This window comes from Silurus aristotelis (assembly GCF_946808225.1).
Source record: "Silurus aristotelis genome assembly, chromosome: 8".
NCBI lineage: Eukaryota > Metazoa > Chordata > Actinopteri > Siluriformes > Siluridae > Silurus > Silurus aristotelis.
Genome location: NC_139581.1, coordinates 3,236,386 through 3,264,113, shown reverse-complemented (window position 1 = coordinate 3,264,113; position 27,728 = coordinate 3,236,386). Strand labels below are relative to the sequence as shown.

General features: G+C 39.7%; 1 protein-coding gene across 1 annotated transcript in view; it reads right to left on the bottom strand.

Annotated features, from left to right (window-relative positions):
- Positions 1-4,529: 4,529 nt before the first annotated feature.
- The window catches only part of nlk2 (nemo-like kinase, type 2), a 74,599-nt gene continuing 51,400 nt past the window's right edge, over positions 4,530-27,728 (bottom strand). Inside the window, exons 8-11 of the mRNA XM_083547994.1 lie at positions 13,709-13,795; positions 12,842-13,040; positions 10,068-10,161; positions 4,530-8,825 (exon numbers count right to left, since the gene is read on the bottom strand). Of these exons, the coding sequence (XP_083404120.1) occupies positions 8,771-8,825; positions 10,068-10,161; positions 12,842-13,040; positions 13,709-13,795 (435 nt within the window). The 3' untranslated portion in view covers positions 4,530-8,770. The remainder of the gene's footprint in view (positions 8,826-10,067; positions 10,162-12,841; positions 13,041-13,708; positions 13,796-27,728) is intronic.

Genomic DNA, 27,728 nt, shown 5'->3' with positions numbered 1-27,728 from the left:
CACTACATTTATTATCCTAAATTAGATGCACCTGTTTGAGGTCGTTAGCTGCATAAAGACACCTGTCCACCCCATACAATCAGTAAGAATTCAACTACTAACATGGCCAAGACCAAAGAGCTGTCCAAAGACACTAGAGACAAAATTGTACACCTCCACAAGGCTGGAAAGGGCTAGGGGGAAATTGCCAAGCAGCTTGGTGAAAAAAGGTCCACTGTTGGAGCAATCATTAGAAAATGGAAGAAGCTAAACATGACTGTCAATCTCCCTCGGACTGGGGCTCCATGCAAGATCTCACCTCGTGAGGTCTTAATGATCCTAAGGAAGGTGAGAAATCAGCCCAGAACTACACGGGAGGAGCTGGTCAATGACCTGAAAAGAGCTGGGACCACCGTTTCCAAGGTTACTGTTGGTAATACACTAAGACGTCATGGTTTGAAATCATGCATGGCACGGAAGGTTCCCCTGCTTAAACCAGCACGTGTCCAGGCACGTCTTAAGTTTGCCAATGACCATTTGGATGATCCAGAGGAGTCATGGGAGAAAGTCATGTGGTCAGATGAGACCAAAATAGAACTTTTGGGTCATAATTCCACTAAACGTGTTTGGAGGAAAAAGAATGATGAGTACCATCCCAAGAACACCATCCCTACTGTGAAGCATGGGGGTGGTAGCATCATGCTTTGGGGGTGTTTTTCTGTACATGGGACAGGGCGACGGCACTGTATTAAGGAGAGGATGACCGGGGCCATGTATTGCGAGATTTTGGGGAACAACCTCCTTCCCTCAGTTAAAACATTGAAGATGGGTCGAGGCTGGGTCTTCCAACATAACAATGACCCGAAGCACACAGCCAGGATAACCAAGGAGTGGCTCTGTAAGAAGCATATCAAGGTTCTGGCGTGGCCTAGCCAGTCTCCAGACCTAAACCTAATAGAGAATCTTTGGAGGGAGCTCAAACTCCGTGTTTCTCAGCGACAGCCCAGAAACCTGACTGATCTAGAGAAGATCTGTGTGGAGGAGTGGGCCAAAATCCCTCCTGCAGTGTGTGCAAACCTGGTGAAAAACTTCAGGAAACGTTTGACCTCTGTAATTGCAAACAAAGGCTACTGTACCAAATATTAACATTGACTTTCTCAGGTGTTCAAATACTTATTTGCAGCTGTATCATACAAATAAATAGTTTAAAAATCATACATTGTGATTTCTGGATTTTCTTTTTAGATTATGTCTCTCACAGTGGACATGCACCTACGATGACAATTTCAGACCCCTCCATGATTTCTAAGTGGGAGAACTTGCAAAATAGCAGGGTGTTCAAATACTTATTTTCCTCACTGAATGTTAAAAAATAATGCACCACGATACAAATGCCAACGTGTATCCAATGCACAACATTGTTCATTTTAATGCCAATGCACCAATGCATGTGAATCCCTGAGTCTCACCATCCCTACAGGCCAGACACCAGAGCCTTGCCTAAGCAACACTCGCAGCAATAAAGGTGCCACAAGCAGTTAGAGCAAATTGCACAGTCAGCAAACTGGCTTCCAAGTGAGAGTAAATTCACCTCTTCCAGACCAGGTGTACCATCATTCTTTCTGGAGTAAAACACGGAAGAAAATATAGTGGCTTTTAGGGGCTACATTAACAAGTTTGTCACCATAAACTGGGGAAATTAGAGGACTACTCACTGTTGTATTCTGACAGAGTGGCTCTCAGAGTAACAAGGATAAACCAATGGCATCAAGAGAACCGATGCCCTTGAGATAACAAAAAGATTTTACAAGCAATAATCCACAGCATATGTCAGGATATTTAGACCATAGGAAGGGAAAATCCATTTTGCACAATTGGTTCAAGCATTTCATTGCAAGTTTAACAGCCTGCAAGACAAAGAGCCTGGAGGAGAATTCTAGCGCCCTCTACTGACCAGGTGCTGACTCGTGGCTGCAGTGAATGCGAGGAAAAACAGTGAGAGTTAAAAAACCTTCAGACGTACTGGTCCTGAAAATATCTTTGCTCATGCGCTTATCTTTAACATCTCACTGGCACAGGTTGCTGTCCTCATCTACTTCATATTGACCACCATTATCTCCATGCCTGGAAAGTCACTAGTCATTTGTTTAATGAATACGGCCTTGTTGCCCTCACTCCAGTCATCATTAAGAGCTTCGAGTGTCCAGTCATGGCTGTTATTCTCCACTGATTTATCCTTACTTCAGAGACTAAGGCCATGTTCACACTAATACGTTTTTGTGTAAAAACCCAAATGTTTCTCTCCGTTTTCTCCTTCCGTCCACATAGAGATGGCGTTTTCAGTCAACGAAAACATGCAGTGGACCGTAAAAATGGGCTTTTGAAAACTACGATGCTTTTTTAGTCCACTGTGGCGACGTTTTTAAAAAAGCTGAGAGGCAAATAAACGGCAGGCGGAGATGACTGGTCTTACGTTTTGTTACTTTTTGTGCAGTGCATGGACGTTAGCGTTTTCACACATTTCAGTGTGGAAGAGGAACTTCTGGAAAACAACTGAAAACTGTGTGGACGCAAAGGGGTTTGTAGACGAGAACGCCGTTTTCAAATCTATCCAGATTAGTGTTGATGTCATTAGGAAAATGTGACTTTCTGTTCCTGTAGCTGATACCACATGGACATCCTAAAGAACTGTACGCTACTTTTTAGAAGTAAGCAGAAACATAATTACCTGAAAAAGAGAAGTACCAACCTTTTACACCAGACAGACTTTTACACCAGACTAGACCTTGGAACCACCAGATAGCAGCAGCAGGACATTTTTAGTTTAACTTTGCTAACAGAAAAGCAAGCAGACTAACAAATCTAAAGACGAGAAAACAAACAGTGGCACAATTATCTCCTCACCATGGTACCTGTTGGTACCTGTTGGTTAGTGGATATATTTATTAGGCAGCAGGTGAACATTTTTATCCTCAGAGAAGTAAGAAAAATCGTAAGGATTTGATCGAGTTTGACAAATTGTGATGTCTAGACGTCTAGACGTCTGGGTCAGAGCACCTCCAAAACTTCAGCTTTTGTGGGCTGTTCCTGGAAATGATCATCGGTGAACCAGGCGTCAGGGTCGTGGGCGTTCGAGGATCATTGATGCACGTGGGGAGCGAAGGCTGGTCCGTTTGGTTCCGATCCAACAGACGAGCTCCTGTAGCTGTTTTAGCAGCAAAATGGACCAACACAATATTAGGCAGATGATCATAATGTTATACCTGATCTGTGTGTGCACTCATATGTGCTTGTTGAACAGCCCCTTTTTGCAACAAGTGCCACTCTTCTGGAAAGGTTTTACACTGGATATCTGGAGAGTGGAGGTTCTGTCAGGGCAGTCGAGTTCTTCACGGAGCTTGTGTTGTGCACAATGGCATCGGTATGCTAGAACATTTTTTTGGGGGGGGATTGAAACGCTCCAGTACACCAAGACATGTGCTTGCAAGTTTGTGACGATAGTAGGAAGAACTGCATACATCATCTTACATGGGTAATTCCAAGAGTTTCAAATATTGAATGTTTGGAGAAATGAACTGTTCGGATGTAGAGAGAATATTTCAATAGAAATAAAGTGAAACATTTGGACATTTTTAGATTTTTTGGTCAAACAGTTACATTACAGAGTTTGTTGCATAGAAACAAAAGGAACCTGCAGGTGCTTTGCCAAAACCATCAAAGTGTAGGTGTATCTAGACTCTTCTCAGGCACTATAGGGTATCAATTTTACATTCTAATATATTTTTTTTAATTGTTTTTAGATGAATTTTTTCCGAACAGGTTTTCCGTTTATACATTTACAGCAGTTTATACATACTGCAGACGTCCTTATCCAGAGCGACTTGCAATTATCTCATTTATACAACTTGACCAGTTGAGAGTTAAGGGCCTTACTCAAGGGCCCCATCAGTGGCCGCTTGGTGGCAGTGGGATTTGAACTCATGACCTTCCGAACAGAAGTCTAACCACTTAGTTTCCACTTCAATATTTTTTGCTGACGAATGTAAAGTTGAACAAATTGACCGAAACATCGTAAGTGGAGGTATACCTGTAGAGATATAAGGTATAAGGTCAGAGTTGCAAATACACTCCCTCGTTCGTACCATGAATTTGTTCGTAATTTGTTACCGTGCTCGTTATTGTCTATGCATATCTCCTAATGATGTAAATAAACAAATAAATAAACTAAAACAAATTTGAAATAATGGAAATACTGTATACAATATTTTGTATTGAGTAAAATAATGAGTTCAGTTCCAAATCCAGTGCGCATCATGTAGACTCGTTACGGTCGATGACTAGCTCATGGAAGCTCTCCTCCGTTTTGAATTCTTTCTACTCCGAAAAAATGTCACTTCTAAGACAGGTTTGTTCGTATCCGTGAAAGTTCGTAAAGTGGGGATTATCTGTAAATAGTGTATAATAAAAGGATGAGTGTGTGTAAAAGAATGCACCCAAAAAAAAAAAGAAAAAACAAAAATAAATAATGTAAGAAAAACCCAGACAAATCCTTTTATCGTTTTCATAAATGTCAACATTTAATGAGCTTCACCACTGTACTTCAAATCTACACTTTTGAAAAGAGACCGGCTGTTCGTTTTATTTATTTATTTTTTACATTTTTTTTTTTTTAAACACATAACATCTGGAGTTCTTCCGGTCCCTTCTTATCCTCACCTCTGTTTTTTTTTTTTTTTTTTCATGTCATCCCAAAGCTATTTCTTTATTTTGTAAGCGTATAGATCATAAAACGTATGCAAATACCATTACCTCTGAGTAAAAACTTCAAATGTCTTATATAAAAAAGGTTGACAACATGAGTAGTACCTTATTTTTTATTTTTTTTCCTTGAGTTGGCCCAAAGCGCATGTTACATGTTAGTCTCTCTTTCTTTGAAAACACACTCTATTAGTTCTGGCACGGTTATCTCGGACATGCTCAATTTTTTGTAAGCACTGCCATGTATTCGTAGTTGAAATCGGATGTCTTTCGAAGACAAAAATGATGGGTGTGATCTAACAGTCAGAGAAACACTGAGTTGGGAAAAAACGTGGAAATGAGGAATTTTGTACACGGATAGAATGGGCCCACCCTCCAACCAATTGCTATTAGAATTTTTTTTTTAATAATTTTATTTTTATTTTTTTGCACAGGGTTTTTTGGGAATATAAAAGTCGGAAGGGGACATTCAAGTTTTTAAATCTCCACATAAAATTAAAAATGTGTGGAGGTAAACAACCAAGTCACTGAGCTCCAGAGGTAGAGACCAACAATGTGAATTCATTATATACATATACACAAACAGTTCAGTGTTTCCTTAAAGAAAGAGGGAAAAAAAAAAAAAAAAAAAGCAAATAATAATAATAATAATAATAATAATAATAATAATAATAATAATAATAAAGGGTTCTACTTCATTAGACTACTCATATCCACAGCTTTGCAGTACACACAAGACAATTAACATAATTGGTTATGTGTCATTTGTTTTCCATAATCATACTGTTCTGGATTATGTTTTTTTTTTTTTTTTTTTATCTACATTTTTTTTTTTTTAGTGCAGGGAAGAAAAAAAAAAAAAAAACCTAAAAAATTGTACAATTATATGCAAAAAAACAAACAAACAAAAACAAAAAACCTTAAATTTCACAGCCCTAAAAAAGATGTGCAGGCTAATGCGACCTCTATACAGCAGTACTGTTTTATATTCTATGATTTTTCCTCTTTTTTTGCCCCGTTTCTTTTTTTCATCTCATATACGGCATATTCGTTCTTTTTTTCTTCTGCTGTGGTTTGAATCTCCGTTTGAAATCAATCGACATCTCACTTTTATTTACAGACCGTATTCAGTGGATCATGAGGGAAAGCATGCCATAAGCACATTGAAGGAAGAAAATTAAAAAATAGTCTTCTAAAAATATATATTAAATATTGTTTATTTGTCGGAGAAATAGGGTCTTTTTTTTTTGTTTCCTTTCTGAGAGACTGTGTTTACGGACAGTGTGAAAAAGGGGGTGAAGGTGAAACGACGCCTTCTTTCCCTGGATTCTATAATGAACAAACAAACAAAAACGAAAAAGAAAGAAATAAAATTAATGAAGAAAAAAAAAACAACAACTGCAGGGTTGAGGATGTGTCAGTGGCCTCAGCGAACACATGCTTTGGATTCATACATGCACATTCAGTCGCATACTGGTTTTTTGGGGGGTATTTCATGGCTAATATGGAATGGCTGTCGATCGCATAATGTTCATGGAAAAGTTTAAGCTTTAGAAATAATTAGACATCCAAATTCCTTCTATATCATCTGTTACGCAACTACTAGCATTATGGTGTTCAGTCAAGCACAAAGATGGCAGCTGGGTGTATCAGGAATCTCTACTCTATGCTTATTCGCCGCAAAATAGAAATCAGTGCGAGTCTCTCGAAACCTGTTTTAGCCCACTTCTTTGTAGGAACGTTTTCCTCATGAACTGTACACTGTATGGACTCGAATATTGGGACACCTGACTGTTCCAGCTATATGTGGATCTTCAAAAAGTGTTCCAAGAATTTTTATGAAACTCGAACTTGCTCCAGCATGACAATTCAACAAAGCCAGCTCCAGGGAGATCTGCTTTACATTGGCTGGAGTGGAAGATCTCCTGCTATAAAGCTCTAACCCTATTGAAAATCATGAATATGCAAGCTGACTACACCCCAGGCTTCCTCATCCTCACCTACATGACTTTACTTTAATTACACCCTTGTGAATGAATCTTATAGAAATCTCCACATCTTTTTCAGAAAAGTGGAGGTTCTTATAACAGCCAATGGGGACTACATGTGCAATGAGATGTTCTTAAAAAAAAAAAAGAAAAAAAAAAGAAGCACATGACCAGGTGTCCACAAACCTTTGTCCATATATAGTGTATACATCAGTTCCAGCATTAAGCCTTGAGGAATACCTTTTTTTTTTTTTTTTTTTTTTGCAGAATTCTCTGTTTCCCCTCAGCTTTTTTTTTTGTCCCTATGTTCACACTAGCAAGCGGCAAATCCACGTACCTGCGTCACTAATCCGAGATTCCCGCAAACAAACAATGATTTTTCGTTTCTAGCAAAAGTAAGTTGCAGAAAAAACAAAACCTGACAAACTAAAAAAAAAGTCATCACAATCCTATAGAGAGCGCGGTCTTATGTTTCTTTAGTTCCCCATTTCCAGCTTTATTTCTTATTTCTGGCTGATGTTTAATGTTCGAGACACAAAAATTGTCAACGTAATTGGAATAAATGAACCAAAAAATGAGTGGGGAAAATTTATTATTGGGGTCTCTGGTGAATTCAAGGTTTTCTTGCTTTGCCAATTTTTTATGATGTCTAGTAAAAATCCTGGCATGTAAAATTTACGACAAAAGAACGAGACTTCACACTGATTAGTGCGTTCAAATTCCATCATTCTGGGTTGACTAATAAGTTTGTGTATATATACACACCGATCAGGCATAACGTTAACACGACCACCTGCCTAATATTGTGTTGGTCCCCTTTTTTCTGCTAAAACAGTCGTGACCTGTGGATCATCAACAGCATGAACGTCTTCAGCAGTTTGAGCTACAGGAGTTCGTCTGTTGGATCGGACCAGACGGACCAGCCTTTACTCCCCACGTGCATCAATGAGCCTCGGCCGCCACCAACCCTGTCGCCGGGTCACCACTAGATTTGCCCTAGAACTAACACCTGAGGGACGCCGCTCCCTTTTTTTTTTATCCTATTTATCCCAGACGCCTTGTTGCTCCAACCCAGATTCCCGCTGCTCCTTTATATTTCGGTACGAAATACTACGTGAACGCCGTACGACTCTTCGGGCGCCGCCTACCACAGCAAAGTGGCATACAGAGGTCATCTAATCGGCTTTGCCGTTAGCGTCTCAGCACTGTAGCGCAATCCAATGTACTGAAATACTGATTTCTGTGTGGTAAAAGCATTTAAAACGCAAAAAAAGAAAGGAAGGATACGACAAATCAAAAAAAACTAAAAGACAAATAAAAGCAAGAAGGCGCTCTAAAAATTATTCACTAGTATTAAATAAATTAATGAAACAGTGATGAGCTGGGAAATGCGCTAGGAGGCTGGGGTGTGTGTATATGTGTGAGAGAGAGAAAGAGAGAGGTAGAGAGTGCGTTTTTTTTTTTTTGCTGTACGGAGCGATTGCACCCATTTCCTCTATCAGCGAATAAATAAAGCATGACATACAGAGTGGATGAATGGCAGCAGCGTTCCTTCTGTCGGACACGCGTTCGAGTCCACACGGGCCGTCCTTCCGTCTTCATCCATCGGCGTGCGACCGTGTGTTTCGACACACTTCTTTCTTTCTATCTCTCTCTCTCACACACACACACACCTACACAATCCACTGTACAGACTACAGAGTAGTGAAAATACTTCTAAACTGCGCCAAAGCCCCGCCCCCTGCCTCTCGATTTATTCCCAACCAGTCAGCAGTGGTTGCTTCTTTACAACTTCATATAGGTTTAGTAGGTATTACAGTACACACACACGTCAGCCGCTCGGGCTAAGTGCTAACTCCAGTGAAATGCTACGTTTTTTTATCTTTTTTTTCTTCTTCGAGGGGCATCAGTAGTCCAGAGGTGCGTATTCGCGGGTGTTCGTGTGTGTGTGGGGGTGTGTGGGGCGGGTGGGCGGACGACCACCACCACGGCCACCACCTTCATGTCTTCATCTTCATCTCAATGCTCACGTTCGTCGTTCATCGTTACTCCCACACCAGAGGAGACGGAGGCATCTCGGAGGGCTGAGCTACCGTCGAGCTAAAAGATGGACGAATAAAAAGGGGGGAAAACAAAAGATTTTTTAAAAATCTTTCTACATTTCATTACTGAACTCTCAATGCACAAACAGAGCTTTTAATAATTATTTGTAATTATATTATATATCGTTTAAATAATCGGCTTTTCCCCAAATCTAAAAAAAGACACAAAGAAAGAGAAAAAAAGAAAATAAAGTGTACAGAAAGAATGTATTGTGATTCAGGGCATCCCATAAAAATGGCAACATTTTTGTTTTATGTCGAAATTTTTGGAAAAATTAATTAACTAACTAAAAGAGAGCTACAGTTTCTCACACTCTAAATTTGCCCTAGAACTAACACCTGAGGGACGCCACCCTTTTTTTTAATCCCATTTGTCCCATTTATTTTCCCTAAAAAAAAAAAAAATAAATAAAAAAAAGAAGAATCTTAAATTGACTTTTGAATTGAATTTGTATATATTTTGCACAATAATAAAATATATTCAATAAAAATAAAAAAAAAAACAAGATAAAAAAAAAATATCAATATGCTGTGCAGGGAGAAGCAGAAAACCCAAAAGGGCTTATTTAAAGCCTCCATCTTAACAATAAAAAAATCACTCATGTAAAATTATAATAATTATAATAAGCATTCAAGTGTAAATAACTGCTAATTAAATACACATGTCGAAAACCCAGGAATTAAACAAATATAAGTAGCAAGATATCAGCAAATAAAAGCTGGAATTCAGATCTATTGTCTCATTTATATCGTTTGAATCCAATCTTTCAGCCTTGCTGTTCTGTTACACTGCTCATATATTGACTGCAATCAACAAAATTTTTTATCGTCTACAGTGCAAACTGAGTTTTTATTCTATATATGTAGATATAATTATTTACTATATGAAAAAAAGTTTGTGGAAACCTTTTTTGAACATCTCATTCTACATTGGCTGTTATAATAAGCTCCACTCTTCTGGGAGGATGTTTCATCATCCCAGTATGGTTTATAGCTCTATAGGAGGAGATCTTCCACTCGATCCCATGTAAAGCAGATCTTCAAGGAGCCGGCTTTGTGCACAGAAAATTTCAATCCAAAGATGTCAGATACAATTGTGGAGAACCACATATGGCTGGAAAAGTCTGGTGTCCCAATATTTTTGTCCATATAATATAGTGTAACTCACTTTCTCTCTAACTCAGGCACTGAGACAATAGCTCCCTCTTCTGGGGAAAAATATAAAACATCAGCATCTTACCTAATAAAGCTTTTGAAAGCAGCGGACTGGGGATTTATACATAAAGGTACCCGGTTCCCCTTCTGCTGCTCCAGGATGAACTGATGAATGATCTCTGTGTGAAGGGAAAAAAAAACACAAGACGGGGAGGATTATAAGATGAAAAGAAAATTGTGCTGATCACATTCCTAGTTATAGCATAACCACAAAAATAAATAAAATCCTTGCTAGAAAGAAAGAAAGAAAGAAAGAAAGAAAGAAAGAAAGAAAGAAAGAAAGAAAGAAATACAGTGTAAGCAAGAATGAAGAAAAAAGGAATAAAGAAGTGATTATTAAGAAAGGAAGGAAATAAGGAAGGGAGGAAGGAAGGAAGGATTCATGAAAAATAAAGAAAGTAAGGCAAGAATAAAGGAAGGAAGGAAGGAAGGAAGCAAGGAAAGCAGGAAAAAAAAGAAAGCATAAAAAAAAGAAAAAGAAAGAAAGCGAGAAAATGAGGGAATGAAGGAGTGATTAATAAGAAAGGAAGGAACGAAAGAAGTAACAAAGGGAGGAAGGATTAATGAAAAATAAAGGAAGGAAGTAGTGATTAATAATTGAAGGAAGGAAGAAGGGAAGGAAGGAAGGAAGGAAGGATTAATAAAAAATAAAGGAAGGAAGTAGTGATTAATAATTGAAGAAAGGAAGAAGGGAAGGAAGGAAGGAAGGAAGGAAGGAAGGAAGGAAGGAAGGAAGGAAGGAAGGAAGGAAGGAAGGATTAATAAAAAATAAAGGAAGGAAGGCAAGGCTAAAAAAGTGATTATTGAGAAATGAAGGAAAGAATGAAGAAGTGATTAAGGAAGAAAAAGAAAAAATGGATAGAAATGCAGAGTAGGAATAAATGAATGAATGAATCATTGATTAGAAAATAATTAAGAAACGAAGGAATGAAGAAAGGAGTGATTAATGAAGAAAGAAAATATTATATATATATATATATATGAATAAATTATAATAATAATTATTATATTAAAGGAATTAAAATGCATTTTTTGTGTTAATAAAAGTGTATAAAATTTACAGCCTTCAAATCCTCAGGATCTAAAGAACATGAAAAACTGGCTAATGTCCTGCTGCTTATACACACAAACTGCCTCAAACTGCCCCCTCCTCTCCTCTCCTCTCCTCTCCTCTCCTCTCCTCTCCTCTCCTCCTCTCCTTTTCTCCTCTCCTCTCCTCTCCTCTCCTCCTCTCCTTTTCTCCTCTCCTTTCCCCTCCTCTCCTCTCCTCTCCTCTCCTCTCCTCCTTTTCTCCTCTCCTTTCCCCTCCTCTCCTCTCCTCTCCTCTCCTCTCCTTTCCCTTCCTCTCCTCTCCTCTCCTCTCCTCTCCTCTCCTTTTCTCCTCTCCTTTCCCCTCCTCTCCTCTCCTCTCCTCTCCTCCTCTCCTTTTCTCCTCTCCTTTCCTCTCCTCTCCTCCTCTCCTTTTCTCCTCTCCTCCTTTCCTCCTCTCCTCCTCTCCTTTCCTTGTCTCGTCTCCTCTCCTCTCCTCTCCTCTCCTCTGCCTCACATAGCTACATGGCCTAATGTGCTTTCGGTCACCAGGCGTGTGGCGTCCAGCCTCGCTAATCCAGCACTCACACAGAACATGCAGGCCATGAGGAAGAGGAAGGAGGAGTAAGAGCAGGGCTATTTTAAACCGATTGCTTTTGACAGCCGCTCAAAGTGAAAGACCACTGCTGAGGGAGGGACACTGCTGAGAGAGGGACACTGCTGAGAGAGGGACACTGCTGAGAGAGGGACACTGCTGAAGGAGGGACACTGCTGAAGGAGGGACACTGCTGAAGGAGGGACACTGCTGAAGGAGGGACACTGCTGAAGGAGGGACACTGCTAGGAAAAGGACACTGCTGAGGGAGGGACACTGCTGAGGGAAGGACACTGCTGAGGGAAGGACACTGCTGAGGGAGGGACACTGCTGAGGGAGGGACACTGCTGAGGGAGGGACACTGCTGAGAAAAGGACACTGCTGAGAAAAGGACACTGCTGAGAAAAGGACACTGCGGAGAGAAGCCCTCAAAGAGAGGAGGAGAAAAACAAACAGCAGCAGTGGGAGACCAAGCAGCACAGGAAGAGCACATATTACCACATAATGGCATGATGTGTACAAGCTCCCTGTGCCAATCCATTTACACCCAAAACAATGACAGAGAGAGAGAGAAAGAGAGAGAGAGAGAGAGAAAGAGAGAGAGAGAGAGAGAGAGAGAGAGAGAGAGAGAGAGAGAGAGAGAGAGAGACAAAAGAAAATGACAATAGAAATACAAGAAAAAAGTGGACAAGAAGACAAGAAGAAAGTGTCAGAAAGAAAGAAAGAAAGAAAGAAAGAAAGAAAGAAAGAAAGAAAGAAAGAAAGAAAGAAAGAAAGAAAGAAAGAAAGAAAGAAATGGGTAATTCATGAGGAATTTATTAAGTAAGGAGGAAATGAAGGAAGGAAGAAAAGAAGGAAGATAGAAAGTTATAAAACAGTGAAGGAGTGATTAATGAGGAATGAATGCATGAATGAAAGAAGGAACGAACGAGTGAAGAAAGGAGAAAATAAGGAGCAATTAATGATTTGAATGTGGAATGAAGGAAGAAAGGAGGAAGAATAAGGAGGAATGAGTGAAATAAGTAAGGAAGGTGCAATTAAAGAAATAAGGAAGGAGAGAAGGAAGGAAAAAGTGAAGCAGTGAGAAATGAAGGAAATAAGGAAGGAAGGAGCGATTACTGCATAAAAAGGGAAGAATGAAGGAAGAAATAGAGGAGAACGAGGGAGAGACTGTACCTTTGACCTGCCGCACTGATGTCAGATTTTTCTCGAAGCCGTCGTCGAACTTGGGGTTGGTGACGGGCTCGAAGTCGCTGGTGTAAACTCGACCAGACGACGTGGTGTAGCAGCATTTACACATGCAGGTGTGGTAGCGCAGGCGTCCTTCATCCAGGTACGGGTGAGCCAGAGCATCTTTAGCTGAGATCCTCTTCGACTGCACAGAGAAACAGTGATCACAAACTAAACCTTTATATCTTCCTGAAATATCTGGGACATTATGAGTTCTGCATAGAAAGCAACAGCTAAAGATGGAGATGTGCAGACTTGCAGTAACTACAGGGGAATTAAGTTGATCAGTCACACCATGAAGTTATGGGAAAGAGTAGTGGAAGCCAGGCTGAGAGAAGAGGTGACCATCTTCGAGCAACAGTATGGTTTCATGCCGAGGAAGAGCACCACAGATGCATTATTTGCTTAGAGAATGTTGATGGAGAAGTATAGAGAAGGACAGAAGAAGTTGCATTGTGTGTTTGTGGATTTAGGGAAAGTGTATGAAAGGGTGAAGAGAGGAGTTGTGGTATTGTATGAGGAAGTCAGGTGTGTCAGAGAAGTATGTGAGTGTGGTGCAGGACATGTATGAGGACAGTGTGACAGCAGTGAAGTGTGCAGTAGGAACAACAGACTGCATCAAGGATCGACTCTGAGCCCTTTCCTGTGATTAGAAGGAAAGTCTGCCAGAGTGAAGGGATTAGACTCTCAATCTGAAGGTCATATTCAAATCCCAGCCATACTCTTGGGCCCCATAAGCAAGGCCCTTAACCCCATCACTGCTCAGTCGTATGAACACCACAAGGTTAATGTTTCATGCTAAGTTGCACTTACCGGGTCAAAGACCAGCATCCTGCAGAGCAGGTGAACTGCCTCATGGGTTGCCTGACTGGACAGGGTGTAAAGGACAGGAAGGGACGGCTGTGGAAAGAGAGAGAAAAAAGAAGATATAATTCAACAAAATGCAAATAATAAATAATAATAAACCTTCTGAATCCAGAATCAAAGCTGGACGTCACTGGATGGAAAAAACACAGTGAGGGTTAATAAGAGTTCCTCCAAAATTATGAAGCCATTTAACTCAGTGCTGAAGAAGCTCCTGGAGCGCCAACAAAATCCTCCCTTTCTTTCTTTCCATCTTTCCTTCTGCCTTTGTATCTTTGTATCTTGTACCTTTTATACCTTCCTACCTTTAAGCCTTTCCTGTCTTTCATTTCAGCCTTTCCTTTATACTTTCTTTTTTCCTCCCTTTCTCTCTTTTATTTTCCAGTGTCCCCCTTTTGTTTGATTTCCACCTGTTTTTTCTTTATTCTTCCTCTCCTTCCTGTTCTCCTTTTCTGTATCTTTCTTCTCATCCTTCTTTATTTCCTTCTTTTGTTCCTTTCCTTTTTTGTCTTCTTGCCATTCATCACTTTCTATCTTTAAGCCTTTTCTGTCTTTTCCCTCCCTTTCAACCTTTCCTTCCTTCTTTCTTCTTTTTCTCCTTTCCTTTCCAACTTTTGTTTGTTCTTACCTTCTTTCTGTCTTTTTTACATCATTTTTTCTTCCCGCCTTTCCTCCCTGCCTTCCTTTCAGTCTTTCCAATCCTCCCCCTTTCTGTCTTTCTTCTTTTGCTCCTGCCTCATACATCCATGCATTCCAACCCTCACTCCCTTTTATCTATCGATCCATTCATCCATTCATCAATCCATCCCAACCCTCAGTCCCCCTCCCCTATGAATCCATCCATCCATCCATCCCATCACTACCCTCCCTCCCCATCCATTCCAACCCTCCCTCCCCATCCATCCGTTCATACATCCATCCACCAATCCCGACCCTTCCTCCATCCATCTATCCCAACCCTCACTCCCACTCTCCTTCCCCCATCCATCTATCCCTATCCTCACTCCATCCATCCATTTATCCATCCATCCATCTTTTCCCTCCCTCCCTCCCTCCCTCATCCATCTTTCCCAATCCTCACTCCCTCTCTTCGTCCCTCCCCTCATACATCCATCCCAACCCTCACTCACTCTCCACCTATATATCCATCCATCAATCCATCCACCCATCTATCTATCCATCCATCCATCCATCCATATTCTCACTTCCTCTCTCCCTCTCCATTCATCCATCCATCCATCCATATTCTTACTTCCTCTCTCCCTCTCCATCCAGCCATCCATAATTCTTCTCAAGTAAATGTGCGTGCACGTAAATTATATTAACTAGAGGTTAATAAGAGTAAATCATGAATCTGATGAACCTGATATGCACATGAACGCAGAGTTCCTTCATAATTATGAAGCCAATTAATGCCGTCATACTGCTACCAATTACACGCCTCCCATTATCAGTGCTGCAGGAGCTCCTGGAGATCTTTAAAATCGAATTATGAATGTATGAAATGCTGCAGAAGATTCTCCAGCCGGTTTGAGACAGTGAATGGAGCTCAAGCAGCCGACTGTCCGGCTTGTTTGCGATGTGATTCTGCCTTTTTTCTTTCCAATTTTCCCTCCATCCTTCTCTTTTCTCCTTTTAGTGTTCCTCATCTATCTTACTTCCTTTCTTTCTTCTTTTTTCTTACCACTTATCCTTCCTTTCAGCCTTCCCTGTCTTTGTTCCCCCACTATACATTTCTTCTTTTCCTCCATCCTTTCCTCCATTTGTTCCTTTTAGTCTTCTTTTCCATTTTTCTTTCATTATTTTTTTTTACCTTTCTCTTTCCTGTCTTCTTCCCTCCCATTACATCTTTTCTTCCTTTTTTCTACTTCTTTTCTTCTTTTCAACTTTTTTCCCCATTTTTTCCCTTCTATCTGTCTTTACAGTACATCTTCCTTCTTTCAGTCTTCTTTAACCCCCCCCCTTTATTTTTCTGCCATTGCTCCTTACTTCTGGCCTTTTCTCTTCCCCCCTCCCCTTTCCACCTATCATCCATCCTTCCTTTCTGTCTTTCTTCCATTCTTCCTTTTATTCAGTCTGTTTTTACATCTTCCAACCGTTCTTCATAGAAACCCTTGCAGACGTTCCTCAGACGGTTCAGGACAGTGAATGGTGCTCGGGCCGCAGACTGTCTGGTACGTTATGGTTTGTCCTGACAGGCAGTGATGTGTGTGCTGATAGCAGAGGAGGATGTGGGACAGCACCAACAATGAGCCGGGGTTATTTTTAACCCTGTCTAATTATCTCCTCCGCCCACCCGGCTACCTCGCCTCGCGTCTGCTCGCCTGCAGCACTGATTAAAAAAAAAGCCCAGCGGTAATCGTTTGTTTTCCCTGACTACATGGTGGTGGTGGGGGGTGTTGTTTAGAGAAAAGACACAAGTGCTGGCTGGTGATTTAAACTCGTCAGGAGAAGTCTGACCAAGCAGAGAGCCTGGGGAGAAAAGCAGAGAGATGAAGCAAAGAGGACGTGAAGGAATGAGTGTTCTAGACCGAGACGACACCTTCGGGACTGAGATATAATGGAAAGTATGAAAATAGCGAGCAAGGCCATTTATGTGCGTACAACAGGGCAACAAGGCAACAGGGCAACAAGGCAAGCTGTAAGAATGTTTGGACACTGTGGGTGTGTTGCTCTGTGGTGCCCTTGTGTTAGCAGGAATTAGATTAGGATTAACCCGAGACTTTAACCCGAGGTTTCAGGCAGATGAAGAGAAGGATGAGGAGCTCTCCAGGCCTCGTGATCAGAAAGCTCAATTAAACTAATGATGAGTCAGGAAAGCCGACGCACAGCATCATCAGCATGGGCTTCCAGCTCCACTCTGACACATTCCACCCTCACATTACTGGCTGAGGGAGTCATCTAACTCAACACACACACACACACACACACACACACACACACACACACACACACACACACACACACACACTTCCAGCAATTTGGTGCTGAGACTAGAAACACAGTTTGGTTTCACTGCATGTGTCTATTAAGCCAAATATCTGCATCTAAAGTGGGACATCAAGCATTTATTAACACATTCCAATAAACCGACTTCAGAAACCAGCAGATTAATTTTAACTACGAATAGATGAACGAAAGAACAAATGAATGAAAGAAGAAATAAATTGTCAAACGAACAGATGAACGCTCGAATGAATAAACAAAAAAATGAACGTTTGAATGAAGGAATGAAACAAATAAATGACAGCATGAACAAACAAATGAAGACCCAAATGAAGGAAAGAATGAATGAACAAATGACTAAGCAAACAAATAAATAAAAGAATGAAGAAACTAATAAACAAAATAAAGAACAAATTAACAAACGAATAAACGAACGAACGAATGAATAAGTGCAAGAATGAATGAATGAACAAGCACTAGAATGAAAGGATAAATGAATGAATGAACAAAAGAATGCAAGACTGAATAAATGAAAAGGATCGAATGAATAGATGAACAAATACATGCAATTATGAATAAAAAGGATAAATGAATAAATGAATAAATGAATAAATGAAAGAAAAAAAGAAAGAAAGAAAGAAAGTGCATCATGTCTGAGCCCAAGTGAAAGTAAAGAGCCGCTAAATTCAGAAGATTTTCTATGTTCAGCCCTAATAATGTGTTTGTGTTCACATACATCCACCCAGTGCTCTTAGTGTACTCTGTGTGTGTGTGTGTGTGTGTGTGTGTGTGTGTGTGTGTGTGTGTGTGTGTTCTAAAAGACAACAGCACTGGTAAAATGTGAAATGAGTTAAGTTAAACAGGCTGCTCTCTGTGCATAAGTGAAAGTGTGTGTGAGGTGATTGTGTGTGTGTGTGTGTGTGTGTGTGTGTGTGTGTGTGTGTGTGTGTGTGTGTGTAACGGGCAAGAGTGTGTCTAAGGGGAGAGTGTGGAGTGTAGTGTGTGTGTAAAGGGCGCAATGCAGTTTCGTGTATGTGTGTGTGTGTGTATGAAAGGGGCAAGAGTGTGGAGTGGAGTGTGTGTGTGTGTGTGTGTGTGTGTGTGTGTGTGTGTGTGTGTGTGTGTGTGTGTGCGTGTAAGGGGCGAGAGAGTGTGGAGTGGAGTGTGTGTGTGTGTGTGTGTGTGTGTGTGTGTGTGTAAGGGGCACAAGGCAGTTTCGTGTATGTGTGTGTGTGTATGAAAGGGGCAAGAGTGTGGAGTGGAGTGTGTGTGTGTGTGTGTGTGTGTGTGTGTGTGTGTGTGTGTGTGTGTGTGTGTGTGTCTGAAAGGGGCAAAAGTGTGGAGTGGAGTGTTTGTGTGTGTGCGTGTAAGGGGCGAGAGAGTGTGGAGTGGAGTGTGTGTGTGTGTGTGTGTGTGTGTGTGTGTGTGTGTGTGTGTGTGTGTGTGTGTAAGGGGCACAAGGCAGTTTCGTGTGTGTGTGTGTGTGTGTGTGTGTGGTGTAACGGATATCTAGGCTGAAAGGCAGAAATAGAGAGATGGGTGTTTTTGAAGGCTAAAGTGTCATACCGAGATTTGGAAGCAGCAGAGTTGTGTGCTTTTTGAACATCTCATTCCACATTAATCCCCAGATGCTGTTGGGAAGGTGGCAGGAAGTCGGCGGCAGTCTGACTGCACCCCAGGCCTCCTCACCTCACCTGACCTACATCAGTACCTGACTTCACCAACACCCTTGTGCTTGAAGGAATCTGCACAATTCTCCACAAAATCTAATGGAACATCTTCCCAGAAGAGTGGAGCTCATCATGACATATATGGCATAAAGGGCCTTTGCGCAGGGGCCCAGGAGTGGCAGCTTGGTGTGGCTGGGATTTAACCTTATGACCTTCAGAATGCTTCTTATCCACTAAGCCACCACCTATACTGTATTTCAACATATGGTCATGTGACCTACGTATAATCAAACCCCCCCCCCCCCCCAAAACGTCAAGAACCCATGAAAAACGTGTGTAGTATACATGAGGGAAGGTTTCTTCCTCGTGCCATCACAGGAAGGTTTTCTTCTCCTTCATTAATAGAAGCTGAAATGGTGTAGAAATGAAGGAGTGATCTCGGAATGAAAACCTTCACGAGGCACGTTCGGTTTTCTGCTGACGCTTTTGTTTTCAGGACAGTGGGAAATCTTCTGCATGTCCTGAACCACCAGCCCGGGAATATTGGCCTGCGCTAGTGCGGCTAGTTACACCGACGCACCGCTGGGGGTTACGGAGAAGGTCAGGCAGCCATCTGCGCCTTAAAGTTGGGAAAAACATGAAAGGATGAGGCCCCACACACACACACACACACACACACACACACACACACACACACACACACACACACACACAGTGTCCACCTGGGAGGCCACATCTGCCCCGGTTCTAAATACCCGAAACTCCTCTGCTTTCCATACCCACCGGAGTAGGAGTTACACAGTCCATCTTCTGACCATCAGCCCACCCTCTGCTGCAGACCAGGGTTGCTGAGTGTGTGTGTGTGTGTGTGTGTGTGTGTGTGTGTGTGTGTGTGTGTGTGTGTGTGTGTGTGTGTGTGTGTGTGTGTGTGTGTGTGGAAACGTGATCACGCCGCCGGCTCTTTGAGAAAAACAACAAGACCTTGGCAACACATCTGTCTCTGGATAACTTAGTGGCTTTTCCCACACACAGAACCCAGGTGGTGCAGGAGATAACGAGGAGCAGAGAATCCACGAGCCACCATACAACCTGCTTCTCTTCTGTACAATAGTTCATGAGAAGCTCTACAGCCTAACATATCTCTCTCTCTCTCTCTCTCTCTCTCTCTCTCTCTCTCTCTCTCTCTCTCTCTCTCTCTCTCTCTCTCTCCCCATCTCTCTCTCTTGTAACTGATGCATAGAGCTCGTTCTCTTTCGCTCTCTCAATTGACCCTAAGAAATCTCCCGCTCTCCCTCTCTCTCTTTCTCTGGACTGATCCTAACAGCTTTCTTTCAAGCTCTCTAAAAGCTAGCTAGCTAGCTAGCTCTCTCTCTCTCTCTCTCTCTCTCTCTCTCTCTCTCTCTCTCTCTCTCTCTCTCCTCCCTCCCTCCCTCCCTCCCTCCCTCGTGAGCAATCCGGTGTCAATGGCTCACTCCCTGAGACAAAAACCTCAAGATTCACCCAGAACTCATCCTCAACTCCTGATGCGACTCTTCCATTCCTCACCTACATCACAAAACCTGAAGTGACCAAAAAAAGAAGAATCCTCAGTTCATCTCGAGACTTTTTTATTTTCTGTCTCTCACCACTCTGGTTGATGGACGTCTGGGGAAGAAGGAGCAGACATTCTTCATGATCAATAAGGTTTCAGTTCGAGCGAGACTTTAACAATGTCCTGCTCGTCTACACTCCGTCACATGACCCGAACCGTCAACAGCAAATCAGCCGATTCCTGAAACCTCAATTTCTGTTCAGTGGAGGCTCCTGGTTAAAGACGGATTTTCTACTCCTGCATCTCAGCAACCCAAAAAAAACCTAAGAATAAGTGATGAATAAATTCATTAACTCGACAGTGTAATTATTTACTTTAAGCCGGGTTTCATGCATACAGATAATTAGAAGTCCACAGCAGATCTAATCCTGTCTAAGTCTCATTCCAACACACTGACTTTGAAAATGCAGACGTCGTGTTGACGCTTTGTAAGATTAGTCGTATTGACCAGGAGACGTTTTGACTGAATCGATGCCTTAAGCCCAAAACGTGTCAATATTTAGACAGGAAAAGTTCTGTGTGTTCAGAGTTCCTTCATTAGTCTGGCTGCATCACTGAGATTATTAAAAACCCTTCCCTTTTTCATCCTTCCTTCCTTCCCTTTTTCCTTTCTTACTTCTACCCTTCATCCTTTCTTCCTTCCTCCCTTTTTTTCATCCTTCCTTCTTTCCTCCCTTTTTCATCCTTCCTTCCTTCTTTCCTCCCTTTTTCATCCTTCCTTCCTTCCTTCCTCCCTTTTTTCATCCTTCCTTCCTTCCTTCCTCCCTTTTTTCACCCTTCCTTCCTTCCTTCCTCCCTTTTTTCACCCTTCCTTCCTTCATTCCCCTCTTTTTTTCATCCTTCCTTCCTTCATTCCCCTCTTTTTTCCATCCTTCCTTCCTTCATTCCCCTCTTTTTTTCATCCTTCCTTCCTTCATTCCCCTCTTTTTTTCATCCCTCCTTCTTTCCTCCCTTTTTCATCCCTCCTTCTCTCCTCCCTTTTTCATCCCTCCTTCTTTCCTCCCTTTTTCATCCTTCCTTTCTTCCTTCCTTCCTTCCTTCCTTCCTTCCTTCCTTCCTTCCTTCCTTCCTTTCTTCCTTCACTTGCTTTTTTCCTTTCATCCCTTTTTTTCTTTCCTTCTTCCATCATTTTTGTCCTTCCTTTCTTTTCTTTTACCTTCCTTACTTCTACCCTTCCTTCCGTTTTCGCTTCTTTATTTCTTCCCTTCTTCCCTTCCTTCCTTCCTCCCTCTCTACCTCCCTCCCTTTTTCCATTAATTTTTTCATTCTTTCTGTCCTTTCCTTCTTCTTCCATTCCTTGCCTACTTCCTTTCTTCCTTAATTCTACCCTTCGTCCTTCCTTCCTTTTTTCCTTCTTCTCTTCTTTCTGTCCTTTCTTCCTTTTCCCTTCCTTTCCTTCTTTCTTCCGTTCCTTCCTTCCCTTCTTCTATTCCTTGCCTTCTTCCTTTCTTCCATCCTTCTTCCCTTCCTTTCTTTGCTTCTTACCTTGTTTGTCTTTCCTTTCTTCCTTTTTCCTTCCTTCTTTCCTTCCTTCATTATTTTATTAAAATCCTTTCTGTCGTTCTCGGATGTAAAATAATTTCGTAACAAAAGTAAAACACTGTAGAAGCAGCTACACTGTATGGCCAAAAGTATTGGGACACCTGACTTCTCTGTCAGGTCAGCCTAAAAGACCTGAACCTGTTCCAGCATGATGATGCTCCTGTGCACAAATCCAGCTCTATGAAGATCTGCTTTATATGAGTTGGAGTGGAAGATCTGCTACAGAGCTCAAAACCTACTGAACAGCGTTGGGATGAATGTGAACGCTGACTGCGCCCTGAGTCTCCTCAACTGTACCAACACCCACAAAACTTTACAAATTCTAGAACAACAACATCTGGAAAGAGTGGAGGTCAATATAACACGGAGAGGGAGACAAAACGTGTCCACAAACATTCTTCTGCTTCTGCTCCAAAATTTTGGCACCCTTTTCTTTTTCAGAAGAACGCACAAAATCATCTAAATGCATTTAAGAACTTGAAATAGTGATTTAAAAGCAGGAAAAGCAGCTTTTCTGGCAATAATCGGTATCTTGAGTCTAAATCGTGTACTGTTTTATAAGCTGAGAAGCAACGTAGCACCTAAAAGTTGTTTTGTCACATATTTAAATTGCCTCTTTCTACCTTGGGATAGAAAACCTTCAAGAAAACGTTCCAGTTTGCAGTTGTCTCCAGCCGTTCAATCATCCAGAGTGACATACATTCATCCCATTCATACAACTGGGCAGCCATGAGGTTAGGGGCTTTGCTCAGGGGCCCAAATGTAGCAGCTTAGTGCTGGGATTTGAACTCACAACCTTTGGTTTCAAAGTGCAATGCCTTCACCACTAATCTCCATTCAGTTTTTCCTGCTTCTTCGAAGGAACGTCATTCACACCTCAGAGCTGATGAGCAACAAGAACGACGATTTGTCAGCGCCCACGTCGTCACCTTGTCGCCACGGTGACACGTGATAACCCCCGCGTTCCCAGTGTGTGGATGTGGAGTTAACTATCTAATCCCGTCCCTCCCTTTTCACACCAGAGACACCCTCCGGAACAACGGCTTTAAATAGAGCAGCAGTCGATAGATGTGATTAAAACATCCTGTACTGAGGTCTGCGGAGCTCACGCAGACGAGAGAGAGAGAGAGAGAGAGAGAGAGAGAGAGAGAGAGAGAGAGAGAGATGAATGACAAGGTCAGCCAAATGTCAGTGTGTGTGTGTGTGTGTGTGTGTGTGTGTGTGTGTGTGTGTGTGTGTGTGGGGTTGCATGAAAACAAAAAATGGGTGGGGTGAAAAGGCCTTGTCTTGCTCAGATGACAATCACCAGTTTAGCAAGCATTTGTGCGTGTGAGAGAGAACGACAGACAGAGGGGGAGAGAAAGAAAAAAAAAGAGAAAGAATGAAAAAGCGATAGAAAGGCATGGTGCTGAACCAGTGGCCATGCGGTGGGTCGATTCAAGACAGGAAGTGGAGTGCCGTAGTGCTTGCTCTGCAGTTACTGTTCTTCTGTATCGCTTTCTCTATGCAGGCTGCTGAGGACTGCAGAGCCAACACCCAGCAATAAACACACACTAACACACACTAACACACACACACACACACACACACTCTAACACACACACACACACACACACACACACACACACACACACACACACACACACACACACAATCATAGTACATTTAAAGACATAAAAAAAAAAAGTCGGGACGCTTCGTATAATGTACAAATAAACACAATGTAAAACATATCAGATGTGAAACTGAGGAAACGTACTAGAGGTCGAACGATTATCGGTTTTTGACAATTAATTGGCACCGATAGTTTAAACGACTGTGCAAAAATCCGCACCGATAGTCTTCGCTGTTTTTTTCCGTATACGAGACGCTGCACGGAGAGCGCTATTTTATATTCAATGATCGTTTATCAATTATATTTATTCACGAATATATTCATATTTATTTCATTTGCACATTTGCATGATCAGAACTCGAACTTAAAAACGATCGGTTGATTCATCGGTTATCGGCAAGTACGATCCAACCTCTCAAAAAAAAAAATACAAAAATATATAAATAAATAAATAAATAAACAAATAAAAAGTGAGGGACTAAGTGACAAAAGTCTGGAAAAAACAGATGAACGATTTCAGAATTATGTTCCTCAACATCAACTCTCTCATCATCTACAGTACATAATATCATGCTGGATGGATTATTGGTGCTCCCCTGCTTGTTCTTTAAGAGCTGCATAGATCCAAAGTAAGAAAAAAAAAAGGTTTGGAAATCACTCTGGATTCCTCACAAATCCTGCTGCTTTTTTGAACTTGCGCTACAGGACACTGAACACCAGGAGATGTGCTTCACGAACGGCCGAATGCCTTGTGCAATAAAAAATATGTGCAATGACACTTACATTTATTTGATACTGTACTACATCTCATTCTATTCCATTCTAATCTATAATGCACATTTAAACATGCCCTGTTTGTCAAAACACCACCAGGTTCAATCACATGCAAAGAAGAATCCATATGTGAACATCACCCCGGAAACGACGTCCTCTTTGGGCCAAAGCTCATCTAAAGTGTACTGAGGCTACGTGGAAAACTGTTCTGTGGTCAGACGATTAAAAATAAAAATAAATTAATAAATACAAATAAAAAAATATAGGGGACCAGTCACAGGAGAAGAACAAGCGAAAATTAGAACAGACGAAAGGTGAAAGAAGACAAAGAAGTAATTCATAATCATAAATGGAAAGAAGAAGAAGAAGAAGAAGATAATGAGTCAGATAAATAATTAAGAGAAAGATGAGTAGAAAGGCGTAGTAAAGGAAGAAGAAGAAAAAGAACTAACTGAAGAACACAAGAAAGACTCTGAGTGATGAAGATAAAGACGAAGGCTTTAATAAGATGAAAAAGAGAAGAATAAAATGATGAGATTATTTATATGATTAAGATACATAAAGAAATTAAAAAGATAAAAAAAAAAAAACAGAAAAAAGAACAAAAAAAAATAAAGGGAATGAAAAGAGTAAAAGGCGAATATTAATTAGGAAAAAAAGGAAATGAATGAAATAAATGAAAAGAAAATTAACAGTATGACGATGTAGTTAAAATACTAAATTTAATAAAAAAAAATGTATTAAAATAATTAATTAATAATAATAATTATGATAATAATAATAATAATAATAATAATAATAATAATAATGATAATAATAATGATAATAATAATAAAAATAATAATAATAATAATAATAATAATAATAATGATAATAATAATAATGATAATAATAATAATAATAATAATAATAAAAATAATGATAATAATGATGATAATAATAATAATAATGATAATAATAATAAAAATAATAATAATGATAATAATAATAATAATGATAATAATAATAATAATATTAAAAATAATAATAATAATAATAATAATAATAATAATAAAAATAATGATAATAATGATGATAATAATAATAATAATGATAATAATAATAAAAATAATAATAATGATAATAATAATAATAATGATAATAATAATAATAATATTAAAAATAATAATAATAATAATAATGATAATAATAATAATGATAATAATAATGATAATAATAATAATAATGATAATAATAATAATGATAATAATAATGATAATAATAATAATAATGATAATAATAATAATGATAATAATAATAATAATAATAATAATAATAATGATAATAATAATGATAATAATAATAATAATAATAATAATGATAATAATAATAATGATAATAATAATGATAATAATAATAATAATGATAATAATAATAATGATAATAATAATAATAATAATAATAATAATAATGATAATAATAATAATGATAATAATAATGATAATAATAATAATAATAATAATAATGATAATAATAATAATGATAATGATAATGATGATGATGATGATGATGATGATAATAATAATAATAATAATAAATAATAATAATAATGATAATAATAATAATAATAATATTAAAAATGATAATAATAATAATAATAATAATAATGATAATAATAATAATGATAATAATAATAATAATGATAATAATAATAATGATAATGCTAATAATAATGATAATAATAATAATAATAATATTAAAAATGATAATAATAATAATAATGATAATAATGATAATAATAATAATGATAATAATAATGATAATAATAATAATAATGATAATAATAATAATGATAATAATAATAATAATAATAATGATAATGATAATGATAATGATGATGATGATGATGATAATAATAATAATAATAAATAATAATAAGGCACCAAGCATGAAAATGAGAGGAAAAGAAAAAGAAGATAAAGAAGTCATTCAATAACAAGAATTAAAAAAAAAAGGAAGAAGGTGACTGTGGATAAGATAAAGAATAACAAGGAAAAAGAAACAGACAAATAAGTGAGTGAAAGAAGAGTAGAAAGGATCGTAGAAAAAAAAAAACCTAATCAAAGAGAAAAGGATGAGATGGAGGACAGGAAAGAACAAGAAACAAGAGGGAAAAAAAATAAAAGACCGAAAAGGTGAAGAAGAAAAGAAAAAAACAGGAAAAATCTGAATTAACTGGCATGAAAGAAGAATAAGGAAGAAGAGGGAGAAAGAAAGAAAGAAAGAAAGAAAGAAAGAACGAAAGAACGAAAGAACGAAAGAACGAAAGAACGAAAGAACGAAAGACTTCAACTTTACCCATAAAAGAAATAAAAATAAATACAAAAAGGTGAAAAAAAGACAAGAAAGAGAACAAAGATTGGTTGTTCGAGTTATTTCTTCACAAGCTGCACTTTTCTGTTTTCGATATCTGCCAAGACACACACTGTACAAACACAGAGTTCAGGGACTCGAGCAGATCAGGGGTGAAGACCACCTCTGGGCCGAGATAACAGCCCAGAGCCCAGAGCCCAGAGCAGGGCAGAACACACAGGGAGAAAACATGCAGGCACTGAGGTCCACCCACACCCTGGAGTCATGTATCAGGTTCAGAAGACGAAGGCCTGGAAAATCTGCTTGCCAGTAGAAAAAAAAAAAAAGTGAAAGAGTGTGACTGAACACAAGCTACAAAACGCTGAGCTCAGCATTTTCTCGGCTAAGAAATATCAGATTGAGTCTTTTTCACTTAACAGGAAATGCTGGTTACCAAAGCCGACATGTGCAAAGCTGGAGATTTCTTTATAATTCAGAGATTAAATACACTTGAATGACAAAAGTATTGGGACACCTGACAATAAGATTCCTTTCCAGCCACATGTGCTTCTTCCTTAAACTGTTCCCACAAACCTGGAGATTGGACACAATTGTTTGTCTTGTGGCATGAAATTTTCCTTTCACAAATCCAAATCTGCTCCAGCATGACACAACGTGCACAAAGCCACCAAGCCATGCTTTCCATAAGATGAAGCAGAAAATCTCCTGCTATTGAGATCTGACCTCCTCGACTTTATTGAACATTAAGAATGTGAACTCTGACTGCACCCCAGGCCTCCTGACCTCAGCTACGTTAGATCCTGACTAGTGGAACATCTTCCCAGAAGAGTAAAGCTTATTAGAACAGAAAAAAGGACCACAAATAGCACTTGTGTGTGTATAATGTACGATATGAGAAACGCACTGATTATAGGAGTGTATCGTGACGTCCTGTAATATGCAACATCGCCATAATGTAATATAAAAACCAAGAAATACAAAAATCACCCTGGTTTGCCGTGTCACTGCGTGCAGATCCGGTTGCTGCCGTATTCGCGGGTTCAAAGCGTGGGGAAAAAGTAGCGGCTTATAGTCCGGAAAATACGGTATATAATTCATCAATTATAAATAATAAATATAATACAGCTCTCTCCGTGCAGCGCGCAGTCTCACGTGTCTCATAACGACGCCGGATTGGAAGCCGAAATTCGTCAAAACCAATTAATTTGTCAAGTTCAAATTTACGGTACTGTACAGTATAAACTATACATACTGTATATATATCCTGTATATGTATGGACGAGCGGAGGGGGGCACGTACGCTGCTACGCTAGCCTGCCGCACAAAACCCACAATATTTGTACAGTGTTGACGTATCGCTATCGTCATCGTAAGATCAAATAAAATCGTTGAAAAGTTGAATCACCGTAACTCGTGGACCGTCTGTATGGGATTCAGATGGAGGTTCCAATGAGGTTTCATTGATTTGTATGTGATGTG